The sequence below is a fragment of the Grammomys surdaster genome, unplaced genomic scaffold, assembly GCF_004785775.1.
Source record: "Grammomys surdaster isolate TR1022 unplaced genomic scaffold, NIH_TR_1.0 125606, whole genome shotgun sequence".
NCBI lineage: Eukaryota > Metazoa > Chordata > Mammalia > Rodentia > Muridae > Grammomys > Grammomys surdaster.
This window is the reverse complement of record NW_021620449.1, coordinates 1,792,583-1,813,335: the sequence shown is the minus strand read 5'-3', so window position 1 is coordinate 1,813,335 and position 20,753 is coordinate 1,792,583. Positions and strand designations below refer to the sequence as shown.

Below are 20,753 nucleotides of genomic sequence, written 5' to 3'. Positions count from 1 at the left end.
ACAAGGTCTCAGAGCTACAGCCTGGGCAGAGTCGGTTGGTAAGGAAATCGGGGTGGCTTCAGGCACTGCCTGCAGTCCTCGGATCGGGAGAGGGAGGCTAGAGGCGAAAAGACAGCCAGGGTGCGATCCTGGGGTGCTCGCAGACCGGAGAGGAGCTTCCGCAGTCTGGCGGGAGAGGCTCTGGGAGAGAGTTGTTGGCTTCGGGACATTCCGAGGCCGCGCTCCGCCTCCTCGGAGACGCCCCCGCGCGAGCAACACCTCGGGGCGGGGCGCGAAGAGGGAGGGCGGTGGGGCGCGGAGCTGCGCGGCCACTCGGGAAACCGCAGCGCACGGCGCAGGTAAGGGCGCGCGTCGGTGGGCGGGGTCCGCTGCCCCACGAGTTCTGCGGCGGGTCGGAGCTCTCACCTTCTCCCGCTGCCACGGTCCTGAGCCCTCCATCTTCGGTCTCAGCTTCCTCCTCCCGGTCCCGTGGCCACCCAGCTCCGGTTTAAACGCAGCGCGGGGTCCAACCCCCAGCAGCAGTGCGGAGTGCGAGCCAAGCCAGGACCCGGGTGCGAGTTCTATCACCCAGAGGGAGAGAGGCTGCCAGGAGCAGGTGACCTGGCTGGCCAGGGCGGAAGGGCTGACAGAGAAGCCTAGAAGGTGGTGTTGCCCTGCCTGGGAGGAGCCTAGACGGATGTCGGAACCTTGGAGCAGAGTAGTTTGGGCAACTCCCGGGACTGACTGGGCGGCATGGCAGGCCGAGGAAGGGGAAGCGACTGCAGAGACTGGAAGGCATGTAGGGCAAGAAGCTTGGATCCGTGGAGAGGCAGAGACCGGGGCTCAAGACTGGAGGGCGGGTGTGACAGTTCTGTGCACTTGCCTGGAGCAGACACTTTCTCCACTGCCCACCAGGCAAGTAGATTGATTAGTGGGCCTCCACAGCAGAAGTAAGGTCCATGCCACTCCAGACCAGGAAATACCAGAGTGAGTGCCATGCTAGGGTGCGGCTTAGGTGCCTGAGGGGCCAGGACTGGGTGAGGGCAGGGAAGGCCCCAGTGACCCTGCTTGGGAGCGATCTGGTGTGAACAGAGGCCAGGAATGCAGAGGAAAGGTCCAGCTACTGTTTGGATGGCCAGAAGGAAAATAGCTGAGTCACCTGTACACCCAGCTTAACTTTTTTGGCCTCACCATGCCTGTTTGTGAGCATCAAGTCTACCTGGGGATGAGAAGGGAGGCTGGCCCTGCCGGGAATGTGTGCCTCCAATGAGTCACCCAACACCTCTGAGCCTGTTAGGGCTGGGAGCTTGATCGACAGATAGTATCTCTAGACCCTCCTGGACTTTCCATGCCTCAAATTCATCTTCTGCACAGCCTGCCACTAAGGACCCTAGAATTGGCAGGAGGGAGAATATGAGGAGGCCATGTTGTTGACCAGAGAGGTGCGGGATGGGTGCTGGGCCTAGGGTTAGAGAGGGGAATACTTTCGCCGGCACACACTCTCAAACACTGGTGTCTGGCCTTAAACTTAACAACACCGCTTCTAGGTGGACCCAGAGCTCCTAGCTGGGAGACTTCTACATCAGGTGTGGCCTTCCCAGGCCACCTTTACCATCCATGCTTAATGTCTGCCCTTTCCTCTGGGTGATGTGATTTCCTGGGGGTGTAAATCCTTCTGGGCCACAGACCTGAATGAAAGGTACTATAGTGTTAGTGGCTGCTAACCTGAGTCTGTTGGATCTGCCCAGGTCCAGTCTATGCTTTGGGATGTTTGGGGGTGTGGAGCTCAGGGACCAGGTTCCATGCCAAAAGAAGCTTCTCTCTACAGTTGATTCTTTTGAGGGGCAACCACAAGAGTTTGCAATGTCCTGATCTAGTTAGATCTCCGCTTCAGAGAGGACCAAGTGTTAGCATTCTGTCTAAACTCCACCCCCCACAGTTAACAGGGGACAGCAAGTTATGCTCCTCCCCACAGTTACCTGGCAACAGCCAGTAGGCCTGACCTACTGTAAAAGGGGCTGCTTGCCTCCTCCTCCTCCTCATGCTCTCTTGATCTATCTCCTTGCCCCTTCCCCCTTCCCTTCCCCCTCTCTCCATGTGGTCATGGCCAACCTCTTCTCTTCTTCTCCTCCTCCTCCTCCTCTTCTTCTTCTTCTTCTTCTTCTTCTTCTTCTTCTTCTCCTCCTCCTCCTTCTCCTTCTCCTCTTCCTCCTCCTCTTCCTCCTCTTCCTCCTCTTCTTCTTCTTCCTCTCTCTCTCTCTCTCTCTCTCTCTCTCCCTCCCTCCCTCTCCCTCTCTCTCTCTCTCTCTCTCTCTCTCTCTCTCTCTCTCTGCCTCTCTCTGCCTCTACTACCCTCTTAACTCTCCTCCTCATGCCCTAAATAAACTCTATTCTATACTATACCGGTGTGTGTGTGGCTGGTCTCTTGGGGAGGAGGTACCTCGGCATGGGCCCACTGAGACATCCCCTTCCCCCATACCTCACCACACATACACCCCCACAGAACATATTCTTTTTATAAACACATCACCAGGGATGCGTAAGCTGTGACATAACAGGCTGACATGGATCTCTTGTGGACAGCAGGCCAGGTGTGGGCTGGGGACCAGGGTAGTTCAAGGTTACAGGAGTAGTCTTTCCATTCTGTCAATGCCAGGAAGCATGGTTAAGGGCCAGGGAGGTCCAGGTCACTCGACCCACCCCAATCCCTCAGCTGGGCTCTCATGGTCAGTGCAGACTGAACCAGCAGCTCCCGAGTCTGTGCTCCCCGTCCTCTGCTGTGTGTGTTGGGGGTGGAAGCACTACGTTTACTGCCAGCAATGATGGCTGCTGCTGGGCTTCTAGCAGTTTCCTTTTCCTGCTTCTCCTTCTCCCCATGCAGCATAACAGCAGCAGGAAAGGTGGGGCAGGAATGTCTGGGCCAGAGTTCTGAGGTCCCCGCCCTACTCTGTTCTGGGGCCAGTTCTTCTGAGTCCGAGGTTCTGCCAGGGACCTGTGTTGCCCCTGCGACATTTGGGGTGCCCTCAGGAAGATTGAGCCTCCTTAACATTTGCTGGGGTCTATCTGATGTCATCTGCCTGTCATTGCCCACCCCAGTGACATCTGACCCACCCCAGTCTGCTGATTTCAAAAGTTTTCAGTGTCAGGACAAGGCAGAGTGAAGACGCTTTGATTCCACCCTGAGGCATCTCTCTGGTCAGGCCATTTGGACAGGTGAACATCCCTGCCAAGTGAAGACAGCAAGGGCTGGCTTCGAGAGGCTTTGCCTGAGCAGGGCCACAGACAGCCCGACTGTGGAATAGGTTCAAACACACTCCCTCAGTACCCCTGCCTCGTGTCAGGATACTGCATTGTTGCTTGCTTAGAAGGTCCCTCAGTCAGGGCAAAACATTTCAAGACTCCAGCTGATCTGCCTGCCAGTGACCCTGTTCCGGAGTGGGACCCATCCAGCCAGCTCAGTCTGGTTGGGAGAAGTAGACATGTAGGGTCTGGGCTGAGTTTTCTCATTGCCTGGCCCTGTCTGTCACCTGTCACCAGGTTTGTCTTGCTGAGTCTGACATTTGATCTGCTATTGTCTTGTTCTGCTCTCATGATATTCAGGGTTGACTGAAGCAAAGTCAAGCTTGTCTGCTGGCCAATGAAGGTGGGGCCATCCTCTCAGGCCGGGCAGGCACTCCAACGAGCCTTTGCTTTTACTTCTCCCTGCTACTATGCTGTCTTCTCCCTGCTCCTTTTCCTCCCTTCTTCCCTCCCTCTTTCCTTCCCTCTCACTCCTTCTCTTTCCCCCTTCCCTTCTGACAAGGTCACAGTCTTAGCCCAGGCTGCCCTCGAGTCTATAGTAAAATCCTGCCGCCTCCGCCTCCCCAGTGCTGAGTGTGCCCCCATTATGCTGTACTGTTCTCTCGTCTTCCCTGTGGCTTCAGCAGGAGGCCTCCAGACTGCTGTTGTATCAGACCCCTCCTGGCTTACTGAGCTCTATTTAGTGACAAGGACCCTGAGCCTGGAGTATTGTTGAGCTCTTCTGATAGCATGCATGTCCCTGCCCCAAAGATCACAGAGTCCCTGAGTGGGGACATTCAGTGGAAAGATGTCCAGGACAAAGAACGGTTAGGTAGTTATCCCCCTGGGTACCTGGATTCATGAAGTGTCTGAGCAGGCCAAAACAGAGCTTGAAGAACACATACTTTCAGAAGGGAAGGGATGCTTCCCTTGATAGTTTTCTGCTCTTTTATTCCCTCCAGGGCCCCATCAGGGAGCAGGGCAGGGTCAGTAGCCAGAATAGATCTCTCCTCTCTGTGAGAAGCTAGGCTCACCAATTGGCTCTGATGTAGGTGGTTATGGGTCTTACCTCTGGGAACTGGGGAGGATATTTTCAGCCCTGCCATGTTCTCTGGGCTGTGACCTGTGTCCTTCCTACCCAGTAGGCAGAGTGTCTCGCACCCTGGCTATGTGTAGCCCTATGGAGGCAGCCCTGCTCCGGCTGGAGGAGATCTTCTCAACCACCTTTATTCAAACCATCCATTCCATCCTGCAGCCCCTGGTCTTAGCTGGTGAGTGTAAGCCTCGGTGGGGAAGTGGGAGAACACAGGAGGGGTCCCCAGGGATCTGATGTCTCCCCTGTAAGACATTCTGAGACAGCCTTCTCAAACTCAAGTGGAAGTGCTGGCACTTGACACTGCTGTCTTTTGATGGAGCTGAGGCTTTGGACACCAGGTCTTGGCTGTTGCCTTCCCAAATGGCTGCAGAGGACCAGAGGCCTGCATATAGCACTTGCCTCACTCCCTGTTCCCATGCAGAGCTCCTTGGGATGCTTTGGAGAGCACTGATTAGAAGGTAGGACACATAAGGGGTCTCCCTTGGAACGTGACCTTGGGCAGGTGCTTTCCTCTCTCACAGCCTGTCTGTGTGTCTCTAAGGTGGCTGGGAGTACCTTGAAGACTCCCCATTCTGCATCTGGGTCTAAAGAGAAGAGGCAGAGACTCAGGGGAGCTGGGAGTCTTGGTTCCCCGAAATGATTAGGGCCATTAAGTAGGAGGCACACATACAACCCTAATTACTCCCGGTTCAGCCTTTGACCCCAGCATACTCTGTCCCCGAGGAGCTCTGTGAGGGTACTAATACAGTCCTGAGTAACCCAGAGCTACAGGACCATCCATCAATGCCAGTTCAAGGTGGCTCTGCTTTCTACAGACCCAGAACCCTCAGATCCCTGTGGCAAAGAGTGCCTTCGGCTTCTGCAGCAGCTACATGAGAATGCCCGGCGGTTGTGGGAAGTGACCGAGCAGAGCCTGCTTTCGCTGCGGCAGAGGTCATGCTGCCAACGTTCCACGGGTCTGGAGGCCGTACTGTTACTGAGCAATACTGACCGTGTCCTACAAGCCTACGTGGAGTAAGATGCCCCCTCCCCCACCCCATGCAGTCTGTTGTTTGGCCACAGTGCCAAAATGCCACCTCTGCTGGAGTGGGTCTCCTATGGGCTAGGGTATTGGCTTAGCAGCAGGCTTATAGGCTCAGACCTGGACCAGGCCTATGAGATACAACTGTTGGGTCACAGCTCGAGGGTGTCAAGCAATTGCCTGGACCATCAGGATTCTGGCTGCTCAGTGGGTGGGATCTGGGACCCCTAAGAGGGCAGGGGCTGAGTGTGCATTGGGAGCTGGGCTTTCAAGGTGATCCTGGGTTACTCATAGGTACACCAAGTCTTACACTGACTGCGTGGCGGTGCAAGCCTTTCAGAAGGTCTCAAAGAAGAGGAGGTGAGCTTGGAGCTGCCACAGTAGCCCCTATGTGGGAGTGAGTGTCTCGAGGGGGAGGGCGGAGTTGGGGAAGCCCATCCCAAAGCAGCAGGCGTCTTGTCCACCCACCACTTGAGTGTCTTCAGTTACTGTCCCTCTCTCCTCTGAGGTGAGGGTGCAAAGCTCCCAGGAGGAGAGCTCAGCGTTTTGCTGGGTTAATGGGGTCCAGGGTTGGTGTCGTGGGTCTGGGAGCTGGAAGAGTAATTACAATGGGGGTGGTACAGGTGGATGTGGGCTTGGAACGGGGAAGGTAGTGTGTGGCTCTTTCTCTCTTCTGGAGGAGTCAGCGCAAGGCACTTTGGCAGCGGTCCTCTGGGATCTCTGAGGGCTTGGAGGGCACCACGCTGTGCAAGGACCTCTACCAGCCATTCGTCCACCATGTGCAGCAATACATGCGCCTCCTGCTGAGCCTCAGGGACACCCTTGATGAGGTGGGTACCAAAAGCAATCCAGGGATGGGGGTGTGGGGAAGAAGAGAAGCAGGGCTCAGGCTCAGGGGACCAAGATAAGCTGTAGGAAGGGGCCCCTGAAAGAACATAGACCTTCCCTGGGGAGGGGTTCTAGGGACATGAATCTGCCCTAGGGAATCTTGGGCACATGGCTCTCCCTAGATGGGACACTTGACACCCAAAGAACAGACATAGAATTCTCTACTCAGTGTGAGGACATATGGCCCAGGACCACACTATGGTGTCATTGACATATCTATTTGGAAACGCCTTCATGCTCCCTTCCTGTCTCCAGAGGAGTTGTCAGGGAGAAGAGAGTGAGCTGAGCTGTGGCTTACATTTAGGCCTGACTGGCTAACATTAGGCTGGGGTCCTCATGACCATCGTTGGGACGGGGGCTGGTTCCAAGTCCGTCAGATCCTTCCCTCCTTCCCTGTCCTCCCACAGAACCACCCAGCCCAGAAACTGGTGATGTGTGCAGTTACCCTGTTTAGAAACCTTGAGTACTTCATGAAGCAGGCCTTGGGCCAAGCTGTGGCCACACAGGCCCTGTGGCACAGCCTCAGCAGCCGGCTGAGGGTGAGTCTGGGGCTTTGGGACAGTCAAGAAAGGGAGTTGTTCCATATTGGATATGAGTCTGTGCTGGGTGGTTCGAGCTGCTCTATGCCTTAGTTTCCCCATCGGGAAGGAGGACTGGTAGCCTGGTGGCTGTCAGTCACCCTTAGCTATCTGCTAGGTCAACAGAACTGACTTTTCTGGTGGTGCCACCAATTACACATGCCTGTCATTGTCTAGCACAGCATACAATGTCCCTGCATGAAGGAGAGTCCCCAGAAGACATGGCAAGCTTGGGCCAGGAGTAGAGCAGGCCAAAATAACCATGGGTGACAGAGGGCATAGCATACAGGGTGAGGGTATCAGGAACCTGCTGGCTGTGATGGGGGCAGTATGGAGACTGCCTAGGAAAGAACAGAGAGTGAAACTGAGATGATCTTCTGGGCTGGATCAAAGGTGACCACGCCCCCTGCATCTTGAAGCATCAGTGCATGCCTATGTTTGTGTGTGTGTGTGTGTGTGTGTGTGTGTGTGTGTGTGAGAGAGAGACAGACAGATAGACAGACAGACAGACACAGAGACAGAGACCTGGGTGATACTCCAGGCATGCTGGAATGGTCTCTGGGAGGTGTCTGGGGTACAGGGGGGAGGTGCAGTGTGACTAGCAGCCTCCAGTATAAGCACTGAACTTCTTGTCTCCCTCTTTATCCCACCAGGATGTGCTCTGTACCCCTACTCGCCGACTCTTACAGGATAGCCAGGACATCCCTGTGGTGGTCACCTCACTGCAGGCTGAGCGCGTGCTGCTCTTTGATGATGCCCTTGTCCTGTTACAGGTTAGGAGCGGATAACGTGAAGTGGGGGTTCTGGGGTCAGAGTAGAAACTGAACAGGAAAGGATCAGAACTGAGGCTGAAGCCAAATGCTGGGATACAGGCCAAGGATTGCAGGTCAAGAGGAAGCCATACTAGGCTTCAGGGTTTGTCCTACTGTAGCCAGTAACCTTGGCCAAACTCACCTGTCGCTTGCGGTGCTCACAGCACTGTCTCCCCTGCCTCAGCATGGCAACCTGGCTTGGGGTTTGTTCTGATTGTGTCTGTAACCCAGTCTCCTGTGGTTGCAGTTTGTCTACTAGAGATGTTTCTAGCCCTTCCCTGCTTGTCTGAATCCCTTTTCTTGTTGCTGCTACAAAATGCCTGACAAAACAACTTGAGGGAGAGAGGGAGGGAGGGGGGAGGAAGGGAGGCAGGGAGGAGGGAAGGAGACAGGGGGAAGGAGGCAGGGGGGAGAGGGAAGAAGAGAGGGAGGGAAGGGGAGAGGGAAGGGGAAGAGGGAGGGAAGGAGAAACATGAGCAAAGGTGGAGTAAGGATGCTTCGGGCAAGCTCAGGAGGGCGTGATGGCTGAGCAGCAGATGCTCACAGCAAGGAGAATGTGAAGGCAGGTTCGTGAACCTGCCTGTGTCAGGCTCTGCGGTGGGCCTCCGGCCTCGGGCAAGAAGAGCCTTAGAAGTTTGCAGTAGAAGCTGTCAGGGGCCAACTGTGTTTCTAGAAAACCCTGGCAACCTACACGGGGCGGGGGGAGGCCTGTCTAGGTCCCAGGGTGAGAACAAAAAGAAGGAGCTGCAGCTAAAGGGGAACAGGCCACTGTGGGAGGACCATGCTCTAGGCTTCACATCTGGGGGGCTTCAGGGCAAGTGACTCTGCAGACGCAGCTCTGGACAACACCTGTCTGTCCCTGTCTTCTTCCAGGACCACAGTGTCCACACTTTTGACCTGAAGTTGGTGTGGGTGGATCCTGGCCAAGACAAGTGAGTGACTTCTCTTCAGGTGCCTGGACTTCCCTCCCTGTGCCCTATGAAATCCCCTCACATCTCCAGGCTCCCATGTGAGCCCCACTTCCAACCCTGGACAGAAATGGGCTTACTGGTCACCTCTGTCTGCCTAGGTGTGTGCTTCACATCCTCACACCTGAAGAAGAGTTCTCCTTTGTCGCCAGTAACCCCAAAGGCCAGGTGAATGTGTGAATAGTGGAGGGGGGGCAAGTCAGAAGCCAGGGAGGGCGGAGTGCCAATCCTACAGGCTCAGAAGCAAATCAGGGGTGTGCCTAGGCTTGGGTATCGGGATGTTAGAAGGACCGGAATTTTCCCATCATTAGGTTGGAGTGAAGGCCTGCTCCTACCATTGCACACCCTTCTGGGTTGTCTAGTCTCTGGACTGCTCAAAGGATCTCAGGTCTGCTGCCATGCCATAGGAGGGCAGTGTGCCTGAGGACAGAGTTGAAGGGAAGGGACTAGGTGCCCTGTGAGACCTCTTTAGGGCATACCTGCAGCAGCAATGACATGTTCCCTGCTTTCCTATTCCCACCAGATTGCCTGGCAGCGGAAGATGACCCAGGCTGTGTCCCAAGCCCTATGTGGCAAGAAGGACTTCCCTGTGCTGGGATCAGACCAGGAGCCATCTATGCCTCCTGAGTGTCGCTGTGTGGCCTATACTTTCCACCGTGAGGGCCGGCTCTACCAGGCTACCTATGAAGGCGAGTGGCGTCAGGCCAAGCCCCATGGCAAGTGAGTCACCTTTGCTGTGGGCTAAGCACCTGTCTCCATGACGTTTCCCTCCGTCTATGCTTCCTGCTACCTTTAGGGGGCTCCACCCAGCAGGTCATCAGAAAGAAGGAGCTTGCTAGAAATCCCATTGACTAGAGGTTTTCTCAAGCTTGACGTTGCATTCTGCAACTCCTGTGGTTCAAGGGGAAAGGAGAACGTAAATGTTTCCAGGGCTCTCCCCAAGGGAAGTGTCGTGGGTACCCCAGTGCCCCACAAAGCTGCTTGTGCAGCTGTGCCAGGAGATGGAGGCACTTTCTGTGAGGTGTCTGAGTGCTCACGTGAGGACTAGGTGAGAGAAAGTCTAGTTGGAAGAAGCTAGAGTAGAGGAAGGGAGGGACTTTGAGGGTTCTGGGGATGCAGCTGTCTGGGAATGAGTCTGGTGGCCTGATGTTGTGGATCTCCCATGTTCCAGGGGAACCCTGAAGTGGCCAGATGGGCGGAACCATGTGGGGGATTTCTGCCAGGGCCTGGAGCATGGGTAAGGCTGGCTGGGCAGGTGCTGGCATGTGAGGCAACCAGAGAAGGTGTTACCCAGTGGCTTCCCCAAATTCCCAAGCCTCACACAGGGGTGGTCAGATGCCTCAGTTCCTCTCACTACATAGATACAGAAGGGGAACCTGGGGGGATAGGAGCGTGGGTCTCAGTCTTCCTTCCCGTGGTGGGGGAGGGGTGTCCCCAGGGCCTTTTGTAAGGGAATAGGGGACGCTGAGATCTATCGGGGGACTCCTTGGAGACAAGGACAACTGGGTAACATGGAGGGACGTGACAGGAGCATCTGATCAGGCCAGTGTCCCGATACTCACTTCCAACCTCACCCAACCACATGGTCAGCTTTGGCATCTGCCTGGTGCCCCAGGCCTCTGAGGACAAGTTTGACTGTTACAAGTGCCACTGGCGGGAAGGCAGGATGTGCGACTACGGCATCTGTGAGTAAGTGACCTTCGGCCTGCAGGAGAAAGGGGGGCGTGTCCTCTGGACTGAGCTCCTTGAGGTGGAACCAGCTGTTGGTGAATCTCTCCAGGTATGGCACTGACCAGGTGTACAAGGGCTATTTTCAGGCCGGTCTGCGGCACGGATTCGGCATCCTCGACAGTGCTCCACAGGCCCCCCAGACCTTCAGGTACACGGGCCACTGGGAGAGAGGCCAGAGAAGTGGCTACGGCATCGAGGAGGACAGGGACAGGTGAGTGCTGGTAGAGAGAAGCCAGAGGTCCAGCTGGCTCAAGCCATGGTCTCTCTCTGTCCCCTGTGCACCCCACAGCTTTTTTGTCTTGGTCTGTCCTGGACACCTGTCTCCATGGCGTTTCCCTCCGTCTATGCTTCCTGCTACCTCTAGGGGGCGCCACCCAGCATGCCTTCCCCTAAGGATGACTCCCTTCTCTGCCATCTTCTGTTCTCCTTGGGCTTCGTTTTGTAACGCCATCTGTCTCTCCCTCATCCCCTGCCAGCAGAGCATCCAGAAGGCACAAGGGAACCATTCTGAGCCTCCTCTCTCACACTCCCTCTTCCCTTAGGGGTGAGCGCTACATTGGCATGTGGCAGGCTGACCAGCGTCACGGCCCAGGTGTCGTGGTCACCCAGGCAGGCGACTGCTATCAGGGCACATTTCAAGGGGACAAGATGGCTGTGAGTAGTAGCCCCTGCCTTGGACAATCTGTAGGTGAATTAAAGCCAAGCCGGGTGGATGACAAGGAGTGTCCAGCTCTGCCACCATCTACACTGACTTTTGCACGGTCTGGGCTTCCTCTAGCCTTGCATCCCCCTTTTGCAACTCAAGTCAAGGATGCTCATTGGACACACATGAGCCAGCGAGAGCCAAATGTGCCATAGGACAGCCAGTGGCATTCATGGACCCCTCGCTGGCCCTGGCTGAACCTTCACCATCTTCTGGAGTCCCGAGTGACTCCTGCAGTGATGACATTGTCCTTAGCACATGAGTGACACCTGCTTGTTGCTGGCAGACATCAGAGAACCTGTCCAACATCACAGTCACAACCCAACCCTCCCTAGCCTGGGCCTCCACCTCTTGCCTTCTGCCTCTCTAGCTGACTCTGGGTAACAGCTGTACCTGTTTTACAGCTTGTTTGTTTAGACTCCACTTTGTTCTGGAAAGAACCAAAGGAGACCTGAAAGAAAAGAGGAAGGAAAGGCAAGCATAGTTCCACAGCACAGAGTCAGGAACAAGTTGAACATGAACTTGTCAGTGTGCTTCCTGGCAGGTGCGGTCGGTCATAAGGGAACTTGATTGGCCCTGAAGACCCAGGGCAGTGGCAGGGAAGCAGGGACAGCTGGAAGGAAGCCAGCACTTCCTGAGTATTCAGGGGCTTCCTGAAGAGGCTGCTGAGGAGGGCTAACTAGGGAAAACAAGGGGTGGGGTTCACGGGATGTAACACTTCTGGGGAGAACAGGGCCAGGGCTTGGGGGTTCTTGGCCCTGTGGGTCAGTGTCTACCCACCCTGGTCTTCTCACCTCCCTCTCCTCTGTTCTCTTCTTTCCTTTCCAGGGCCCAGGCATCCTGCTATGTGAGGATGACTCTCTGTACGAAGGTACTTTCACCAGAGAGCTGACACTCCTAGGAAAGGTGAGAGGGTGTCCACTTCTCACCCCACCCCATAAGTGCAGAGTTCAAAGCCAAAGGCTGAAGGTAGAGGATAGGCAGCTGAAGGATACCCCCCACCACCTCCATGCTGTCCAAGGGCCTCTGTGTCCTTGCCATGCGGTATGCAGTACTAACTTGACAAAGCAAGATGACAAGGGACTAGAGGATTTGCCTCTTGCCCAGAGGACACAGTCTGCTTGTATATGTGCTGTGCTCTTGTAGTACCATCCACACCAGAGTCTTGGACAGCTGTCCCCAAGGTCACCATTCTTTCTATGTCCCTGCCAGAGTTGACATAGCAAAAGGTAGCTGTGTTCATGCTGGGCCTTTGGAAATCTGAGGCTAAGTTTGGATGTAGAAAGACAGGCAGGTCTGGTGCCTGATGAGTGCTCAAGAGTGCTATGAATTTAGCAACTCCACACAGCAAGGAATTGCCTCCTCTAGATCCCTGGACCAAGCCACCTAGCCTCACACCAGAGGTGGGTGAGACTTCTAGAATATTCTAGCACCTTGAATGGACAGGTGGAACACGTGGTCAGATGTTTCCATCTGACCCACCCAAGCAGGCCAGCCAGCACTGACACACTTGCCTGGCTGGGCACACAGACATTTCTTCTCTCCTCTCTGCCCTCAGGGCAAGGTCACCTTCTCCAATGGCTTTACCTTGGATGGTTCTTTCAGCAGTGGGACAGATAAAGGACTGTATACACAGGGAGTGCTGGACATGGCTGCCCTCCCGCCCAACCCAAGCAGTACACGAAAGAGGTGAGAGCACAACCTAGTTGGCAGTGTGTGTTGTGTCTCTTCCCGTCCAAGGCCTCGGAACTCTGCGGAGGCCTTATTACCAGAGTTCTAGCCAGAGGCTATTGAATTCTAGGGCTAGGTGGATATGCTGCCATATACATACTGGAAGAAAAATAGGATTTGTGAGTCTCACTTTGACCCTGGTTTTAGGGTTTTTTTCTTTTTTCTTTTTTTTTTTTTTTTTAGACACATAGTTATAGATAGTTATAGTGTCCCTTGGTCTAGCTCTGAGCTCCCTGGTAGCCAAGAAGAAGAAGAAGAAAGAGAAAAGAAACTGGGTATTTGTGAAACAGATTATTTTCCTGTAAGAACAGAACACCCCTTTTGAAAACTCAGTTCGGGTGAATAGCCCTTGCCATACTTGTGGAGAATCTGGGTGGATAGAAGGGGGAATTACAGAAAATGGTCCCCTGTGGCATTTCAGAGGTTGTAGAGGGGTACAGAGGACTCATCCACCTACTGTCCCTGCATGCTCCTTTTCTCTGACAACAGGAGCTGGGAGAGGAGAGTGGCCCTGGAGAGGTCTGCCCCAGGCTGGTGGGGTGCAGGCGTGGGATACCTGTGAGGTGACAGCAGGATACGGTTTTCTTTGTGAGACGTACAGTCGATCTCACTCAGCCTATTGGCAAGGCAGGATCCACCACAGGGAGCCTATGGGAGAGGGCAGTCTATGGGAGAGGGAAAAGCAAGGAAATCCTGGACTTCTGGGTACTGGTCTATCTTGATCCAAGACCTACCATCTGGATTTGGCCTCCAGTGCTTCAGGCCCTTTGCAGAACTGTGTACCTGTCTCTTCTCCATCTCAGAACACAATGCCCCTCTCTCTGCCTTGTCTCCTCCTCTACTCACCTTGGAGGTCAACTGTGTGCATTCTCCATCCTGCCCCATTTCTGGGGCCAGGCTGGTCCCACTAACCCTCTTAGTGCTGCCTCAAGGGTTTGCCGGCTCTGGCTCCATCTTCTGCATCTCTCGCTGTTCCCAATCGCAGACAGCTGGGACTGGGTGCCTTCCCTGTGGAGAGCCGCTGGCAGGGAGTCTACAGCCCCTTCCGGGACTTCGTACGTTTAGGCTGTCCTGGGGAACTGCAGGAAGCCCTCCTGGGCTTCCATGTGCAGAGCTCCAGGGAGCTACGCAAATCCCAGGAGTACCTGTGTGATGAGAGGTGAGCATGGCCTCTAGATGTCCCTGCAGGTCAGAGGGGGTCAGGGAAGCTCCTGGGGATGGGTACTGACTCAGGGGTGCACGAGGGACACTGTGCATGGTGCTCCAGGAGTGACCCCAAGGACTGTGTGGGCAGCATGGAAGATATCCTGAAGGAGCTGCTGCAGCACCGCGAGCCAAAGGCCCTGCAGCAGTACCTCGGGAAGGTGAGGGCCCAGGCTTGGGGAGGCCTCCTACATCTCACAGCATGGTGCTAACTGGTGGGGAAAGGCCTTTGGTGCTCTTGGTTCTCAGAAAGCCTTGGTGTACCTGTCCGGGAGGCTGGTCTGGGCTTACTATGTTCCAGACCCTGGCTCTAAGCATCCATGTTGTCTCTCATGGGTCCAGGCTCTGAGCAATTCCCAACACCCCCTGGGGAAGTTGCTCCACACCCTGATGCTGACCTTCCAGGCCACATATTCAGGCATAGGGGCCAACAAACACCTGCAGGAGATGGCCCAGGAGGAGGTGAAGCAACATGCCCGGGAGCTTTGGGCTGCCTACAGGTGAGCCTGTGCACAGGGTGATGCCCACCGCCTAGGGACTGGCCCAGGATTGCCCTTTCCAAGGCTCAGCTCTATCCGATGGCTCTCACTCCAATCTTGTTTGGTACCGGGTCCAAGGTTAGTCAGTGTGTCAATGGTGGCCAGACATATAAGAGATGACAGCAGAGGCCTCCAAAAGATAGCTCCTGGCCAGGGGCCAATCCCTGTCTGGTCCCTGGCACAACCCTGGCCCTGTAGAAACTCTACCTCTGCAGTAGGCTGAGTGTGACCCTGGATTTCAAGGTCCATCTATTCTGTCCCAGATAGAACCTAGATCCCATGAACATTACAGATAGGTGCTCCAGCTGCCACCAGAGTGCCAGCACTCACTACAGTTCCAGCCTTGGATCCCCAGGGGCAGGAAAGGCTAGACTCTGCAAGCATTCAGTCCCGATCTAGCCAGCCAGTGGGAGATGGGACCATCTGCCCTTGCTTTTGGAGGCTGGAAGGGTGGAGTCCCGTTTCTGTGGGCAGCAAGCACATCACACCCTTCTCATTGGCTGGCAGGGGTTTGCTGAAGGTTGCCTTACGGCACCAGGGCCAGTCCCTGGAGGAGGAGAACACGGAGACAAGGTACCTGGCAAGGCTTTTGTACCTGGGGGCTCCCTCTGGGTGGCAACGCTTCTTAGGAAAGCACTGGGCGTGTATGCTATCCACCAATTGTGGTGCGTTGACCATTTATACAACACAGTGATATGACCTTGGTCCTACCCAGGAGCAGTGCCACCGTGCATGAGATACATCTTTGTTCTAAATGTGCCCTCAAGGCCTCATGCTTGAGTTGCCCAGAGGGGGAAGCAGTTGCCAGAGGCCTCCTCCTTCCTGTGCACCTTGAGACTGAGGTGTGGGAGACATGGGCCTAAGCCACACAGAACAGGAGTCAGCTGTCCCCCGGGACAAACTCAAGTTCTGCTGGTGCAGCAGTGGCCCTGACAGCAGCGTCTCCCACCCATTCTGGCCTCTCAGGAACCTACAGGTACACGGGCTGCTGTTGCCTCTCATCCTGCCCAGCTTCTACTCAGAGCTCTTCACACTGTACCTGCTTCTCCATGAGAGAGAGGACGGACTGTACAGCCGGGGCATCACCAACCTCAGCCTGTTACCGGATACCAAGCTGCTGGAGTTCCTGGATGTGCAGGAGTGAGCTTGCCCCGCCTGCTCAGCCAAGGGCTCTAGGGGAGGCGACAGTTCTACTCAACCTCAGCTGTGAGGCGTGCTCATTTATACAGATGCCACAGAGCCCTGGGGACGTGGCTGGGTCTGGGTGCTCAACCATGCCACCAAGGAAAACACCTTTGTTTTTCCCTCTGACTTTGCCAGAGCTCCGCACCAACCACTCCAGATTTATTGCCTTGTGGCTCAGTTCTTCCACTGTTCCCCAGAGAGAGCTGGCCTTTCCTATTTCTTAGTTCCCACAGTGCTTGGTGTTCTACCCAGATGCTGGCCAGCGTTTACTGGGCCTTCTTCCAGATCCACCATTGGGCTTGGACTGAGAGTGGGGGAATCTTTTTTTTTTTTTTTTTTTTTTTTTTTTTTTTTTTTTTTTTTTTTTTGGTTTTTCGAGACAGGGTTTCTCTGTGTAGCCCTGGCTGTCCTGGAACTCACTCTGTAGACCAGGCTAGCCTCGAACTCAGAAATCCACCTGCCTCTGCCTCCCAAGTGCTGGGATTAAAGGCGTGCACCACAACTGCCCGGCTTGAGTGGGGGAATCTTAAAAGGGAAACCGAGGGCTGCTCTGGGAGCAGGTCAGACAGGTGTTTGCCATAACCTAGTGCCTCCTCAGTCCTCCTCCACCCCACTGCCTCTAATACATCCTTCTTCCTTAGTGCCCCTCTGACCAGAGCATGCATGTCACAAGTGCTTGATTGTCCCCTGCCGGGATCTCAGCATTCTGAGGGCCTATCCTTCAGAGCCCAGTGTTCCTTTGTCACACAGCAGTGGAAGACCGATTCCTCCAGGACCCTGGCCTCGGGCTGTGTGTGTACACCCGAGAATGCCACAGTGACCCCATTCCTTTGCCCTTGCTCATGCTTAGTGCTTCCTAGGGGACACAAAAACAGGTCTGAGCTCAGACTAGCAAAGCATCCTACCTCATGTCTCCAATTTCAGGCATCTGTGGCCACTCAAGGACCTCAAGCTGACAAGCAATCAGGTGAGCGGGCTGTCTTCCGCTTGCCTAGGAGGAAGGGCCTGTGGTCCTGGGAGGAAGAGGGGCCTGTGGACCGGGGAGGAAGAGGGGCCTGTGGTCCTGGGAGGAGGAAGGGCCTGTGGTCCTAAAAGGAGGAGGGGCCTGTGGGCAGGGAGGAGGAGGGGCCTGTGGTCCTGGGAGGAGGAGGGGCCTGTGGTCCTAGAAGGAGGAGGGGCCTGTGGATGGGGTGGAGGAGGGGCCTGTGGGCAGGGAGGAGGAGGGGCCTGTGGTCCTGGGAGGAGGAGGGGCCTGTGGTCCTAAAAGGAGGAGGGGGCCTGTGGTCCTGGGAGGAGGAGGGGCCTGTGGTCCTAGAAGGAGGAGGGGCCTGTGGTCCTGGAACTTCTGATGAGAGGCCAAAAAAGGAGGAGAGACTCCAGGCTTCCTTTCTGTCTCAAGTGGTTCCCATGTGACCAGGCTCAACAGCAGGCTCTGCTCTTCTCCTGGCTGTGGCAGTGGGTTGGATACCTGAGCTCTGAGTCTCAGTTTTCTCCTGTGTAAAAAGAGCCATATCAGACAGCCATGGTCAAGGGCACATGAGTCCACCCACTGTCTCAGGAGTATCTGGATCCTCCTAAGAAGACAGATTCTTGGCCCCCACAGCTTTTGCAATGCTAGGCAAAAATTCTACCACTGAGGCCATTAACCCTAACCCTAACCCATCCACAGTCTTACCATATAACTGTAGAGTCAGAAAGCAAGAAGTCAACTCAGGTACCTGGGTTTCAACAAGCCCTTAAGTCTGGAGAACATTGATACCAGGTTTTGGAATTGAGTGTCACCAAATGATCTGTCCCTCTTGGTCCTCTGAACCCCTTGGAGCCTAGTTCCTCCATGAAGCTCACAGTGGAGCTGTGGGATTGTTCTGGGTCACGTAGCCACCAGGGCTGGGATGTAATTAAGCCAGTGATAGTGTGGGTGTGAGTGGCAAGGGACCCTGAGGACCAGAGCATGTCAAGCTGAATCTCTGCTTGCTCCTCACCCTCACAGAGATACTCTCTTGTCCGGGACAAGTGTTTCCTGTCAGCTACTGAGTGTCTGCAGAAGATCATGTGAGTGTCTGCCCTAGTGGGAACACATGGAAGGGCATGGTGTGTGTGTGTGTGCATGTGTGTGTGTGTGTGTGCACGTATGTGTGTGTGCGAACATGTGTGTATGTGTGCACGAGCTTGCGCGCTTGCTGTCCCTCCTCTTCCTCCTCCCAAGACTGAGCCCTGAGGCCTTGACCAGGTGTTGCACCCTGCTTACAGCACTACAGTGCACCCTCAGGAGAAGCTGGAGACACTTGAGAAGACCTATAGAGAAATTGAGGCCACAATGAAACGGGTGCTGGGGCCTGAATACAAACTGCCCATGGATGACCTATTGCCACTGCTTGTCTACGTGGTGTCTCGAGCTCGGTAAGTGGGGACTGGGGACCCCTTCCCATGCTGCCTACACCAAACACAGGAAAGAGGGGGCATCGAAGCCCAGAAAGGAGCCAGTCTCCTGGGAACCTGTGACACAGCTGGGACCATTTAAGAGCTATCTAGCTCTCAAGGCGGGGGCCTGGTCCCCCAGCTGTGGGGTGTCTGTCTATGTCCTCCCCCTTCTTATCTCCTGTGTTGCCATGATACTTTCTCTAGAATTCAGCATCTGGGAGCTGAGATCCACCTGATCCGTGACATGATGGACCCCATCCACACAGGTGGCCTCCATGACTTTCTGCTCACAACTTTAGAGGTGAGGGACCAGGGCTAAGAGCCCAAGGAAATTCCTTTCCTGCTCCAGACACCACGGTGGAAAGAGCTCAAATCCTCGCCTTGTGTGTCTCCACGGAAAGGTCCTCACAGGGCTGGTGCTTGTCACAGGGCAGGTGAGCCTCAGAGCCCTTCAGGCTGCAGCTCCAAGCAGTGTGCAGAGGGAAGGCTGTTTGCCTGCAGAATGCGGCTGATGGCAGTTCCTAACTGGGGCTGTGTCTACACAGGGAGGTGGTACAGTGGCTTTCAGAACCTAGAACTATGTGTGCTGTTGGGAGCAGATCTACCAGCAGGCCCCAACCTTGTCTCTCTCTCCTCAGTCCTGTTATGAGCACATCCAGAAGGAAGATATGAGGCTGCACCGCCTGCCTAGCCACTGGGGCCCTAGAGAACTCTGGTGACACAGCCACTCTGGACCAAGTGCCTGCTGTGGACTTTTGTGAAGCAAGCACTGCCCACCTGCTCCCCGCTGCCGTGACTGAGGCGGGCTGTAGAGATGGGTCTCAAAGGAGATGGTGTTTTGCTTCCTACGGGGACACACACCTAGCTGCTGCAGTGTGACCCCAGGGCTCGTGGCTCTCCTTGGGCCTCTAGTCTGGGCTCTGATAACCCTTTCCCCAGAATTAGCACCATCTTGGTTGAGGAGCCCTGGTTCCACTTAGCCTCAGCCCTTACTCTGTAACCATCAGTCTCTGGGTTGCCTGGTGAATGATGGATGGTCTCCATCATTCTTCCAGTCCAGTTCACAGCAGCCCTTCCCTGAGATCTGGCTTCATTCAGTTCTTTAGACTGAAATGGAAATTCTCACGTCACTGTTCATCTCATTTTTCTCTCCTCCTGTCCTGAAGGTCCCAAGCTGCAGAAGGCTCTGTTTGCTCAGTTCTTTCTCATGAGGAAAGCTGTTTCCTCCTCCTCAGCTGCAATTCAGGCTTGAGCTGGCCACTCAGTAGGACCTCGGGCAGGAAACCATGCCTAGCTGCCCAGTTGCCTCTGGCTGGCCCTACCCTTTGCAAAGGCATGGGATGTAAACACCAGCAGTCATTCACCTGGCCTGGCTTGCCAGCAAACATACGCGAGACACTTTCTGACCTCGCTGTGGGAGAGAGAGCCCGGATATCCAAGGCTTGCTAGCGCCCAGGCAGATGAACATCTCTGGCTCAGGACCATGAGTAAGTCTGGTCACAGTGCTGAGTTCTGGGTCACTGTTCCTGGCTCTGGGTATGCCTCCCACCAATTCTGCCTGTGTGGGAAGGGCCGAAGGAGATGTTGAGAAAGGTACATGCCTAAGCCTGTGGGAGCCTCTGGGAGGGGCACCTTCAGAGCCTCTCAGAAAATGTGGAGCCCTGTGTAGAGAGCTGGTGGTTCTCCTACTCTGTCAAACCCCAGAGAAAGCAAAGAAAAGGCTTTCTCTGGCTAGATCCACCAAATATTTCATCACGAACATAGGACCTGGGCTCGAGTTCTACCAGAAACTTGTGACCCTAGGAAGATCCTTGGAAGGGTTAAACTGATGGAGGCTCCTCTCTCAAAAGCAGCCCTAAGTGCCTGTGACACAGTTCAGCTGTGACAAAACCCTGCCACCCACCCTCCTGCCCCCAACACTAACTGAACTTAGGCCTCCGGCCTTTGTGAGTCCACAGGATTTCCATAATGCCCTGGTGGGTTCCAGGAGTAGCCAGGGCTATAGCAGACGCTTCAGACAAATTCAACATGTAAAGGGCATGCAGGAAGGAAACTGACTGACAGCGGAAGTGAGTGCTAGTCTGCCATCTGCATTTGGTGCTTCAGGAGGCCAATGGGGATGAGTTCACCTACAGTCAGTGCAGGATCTCAGCGATGGCCTCTCCCAGATGGATTCTTCTATGGGTGATAGCTGTCCAGCCTAGAACAGCTGTTTTTTGACCTATGAGTCATGCAAGAAGGCAGTCTGAAGAGTTCATAGTTGTTAGCATCAGTACCCTAACTGCCTAGATCCAATAGGTATAGCCAAGAAATAAGAGAATCAGCAGGCCAGATGTCTCACTCACTTCATGGCTTCCCAGAAGGTAGACCTGGAGTCAGGAGGCAAGACTGAGAGCCAAGACACTGCTAGCCTCCTACATCTTCGCTGGGCCTTTTTCTTCCCCATCCTGCCTCATTGTGTGTGTGTGTGTGTGTGTGTGTGTGTGTGTGTGTGATTTCTCCCTACTTTTCTGGTGGATGGCCACAACTACAGTCTACTTATTTATTCAGGATTTTTAATAAACCCGTTTCATCTTTATGTGTGTGCATGTGTGTGTTGGCATGTGCATGTTTGCACAT

The 20,753-nt window shown here is 54.8% G+C and overlaps 1 protein-coding gene across 7 annotated transcripts; it reads left to right on the top strand.

The window, feature by feature from the left end:
* Positions 1-295: 295 nt before the first annotated feature.
* On the top strand, positions 296-20,712 carry Als2cl (ALS2 C-terminal like). Of its 7 annotated transcripts, none has more exons than XM_028787058.1 (26): positions 296-338; positions 4,401-4,529; positions 5,170-5,368; positions 5,670-5,735; positions 6,055-6,205; positions 6,671-6,802; positions 7,495-7,614; positions 8,527-8,585; positions 8,723-8,789; positions 9,145-9,341; positions 9,793-9,858; positions 10,212-10,310; positions 10,402-10,563; positions 10,895-11,006; positions 11,884-11,961; positions 12,614-12,744; positions 13,772-13,945; positions 14,054-14,150; positions 14,332-14,489; positions 15,036-15,101; positions 15,495-15,668; positions 16,638-16,680; positions 17,704-17,765; positions 17,964-18,113; positions 18,339-18,435; positions 18,773-20,712. In XM_028787058.1, exons 2-26 carry the CDS (start codon positions 4,427-4,429, stop codon positions 18,851-18,853), a joined length of 2,844 nt encoding a protein of 947 aa, XP_028642891.1. In that variant the 5' UTR covers positions 296-338; positions 4,401-4,426; the 3' UTR covers positions 18,854-20,712. The 7 variants fall into 7 exon arrangements, with proteins under 7 accessions (XP_028642891.1, XP_028642894.1, XP_028642893.1 ...); XM_028787061.1 differs by lacking the exon at positions 296-338 and adding an exon at positions 427-551; XM_028787060.1 differs by lacking the exon at positions 296-338 and adding an exon at positions 427-595 and having other exon boundaries at positions 4,404-4,529.
* The last annotated feature ends 41 nt before the right edge of the window (positions 20,713-20,753 follow it).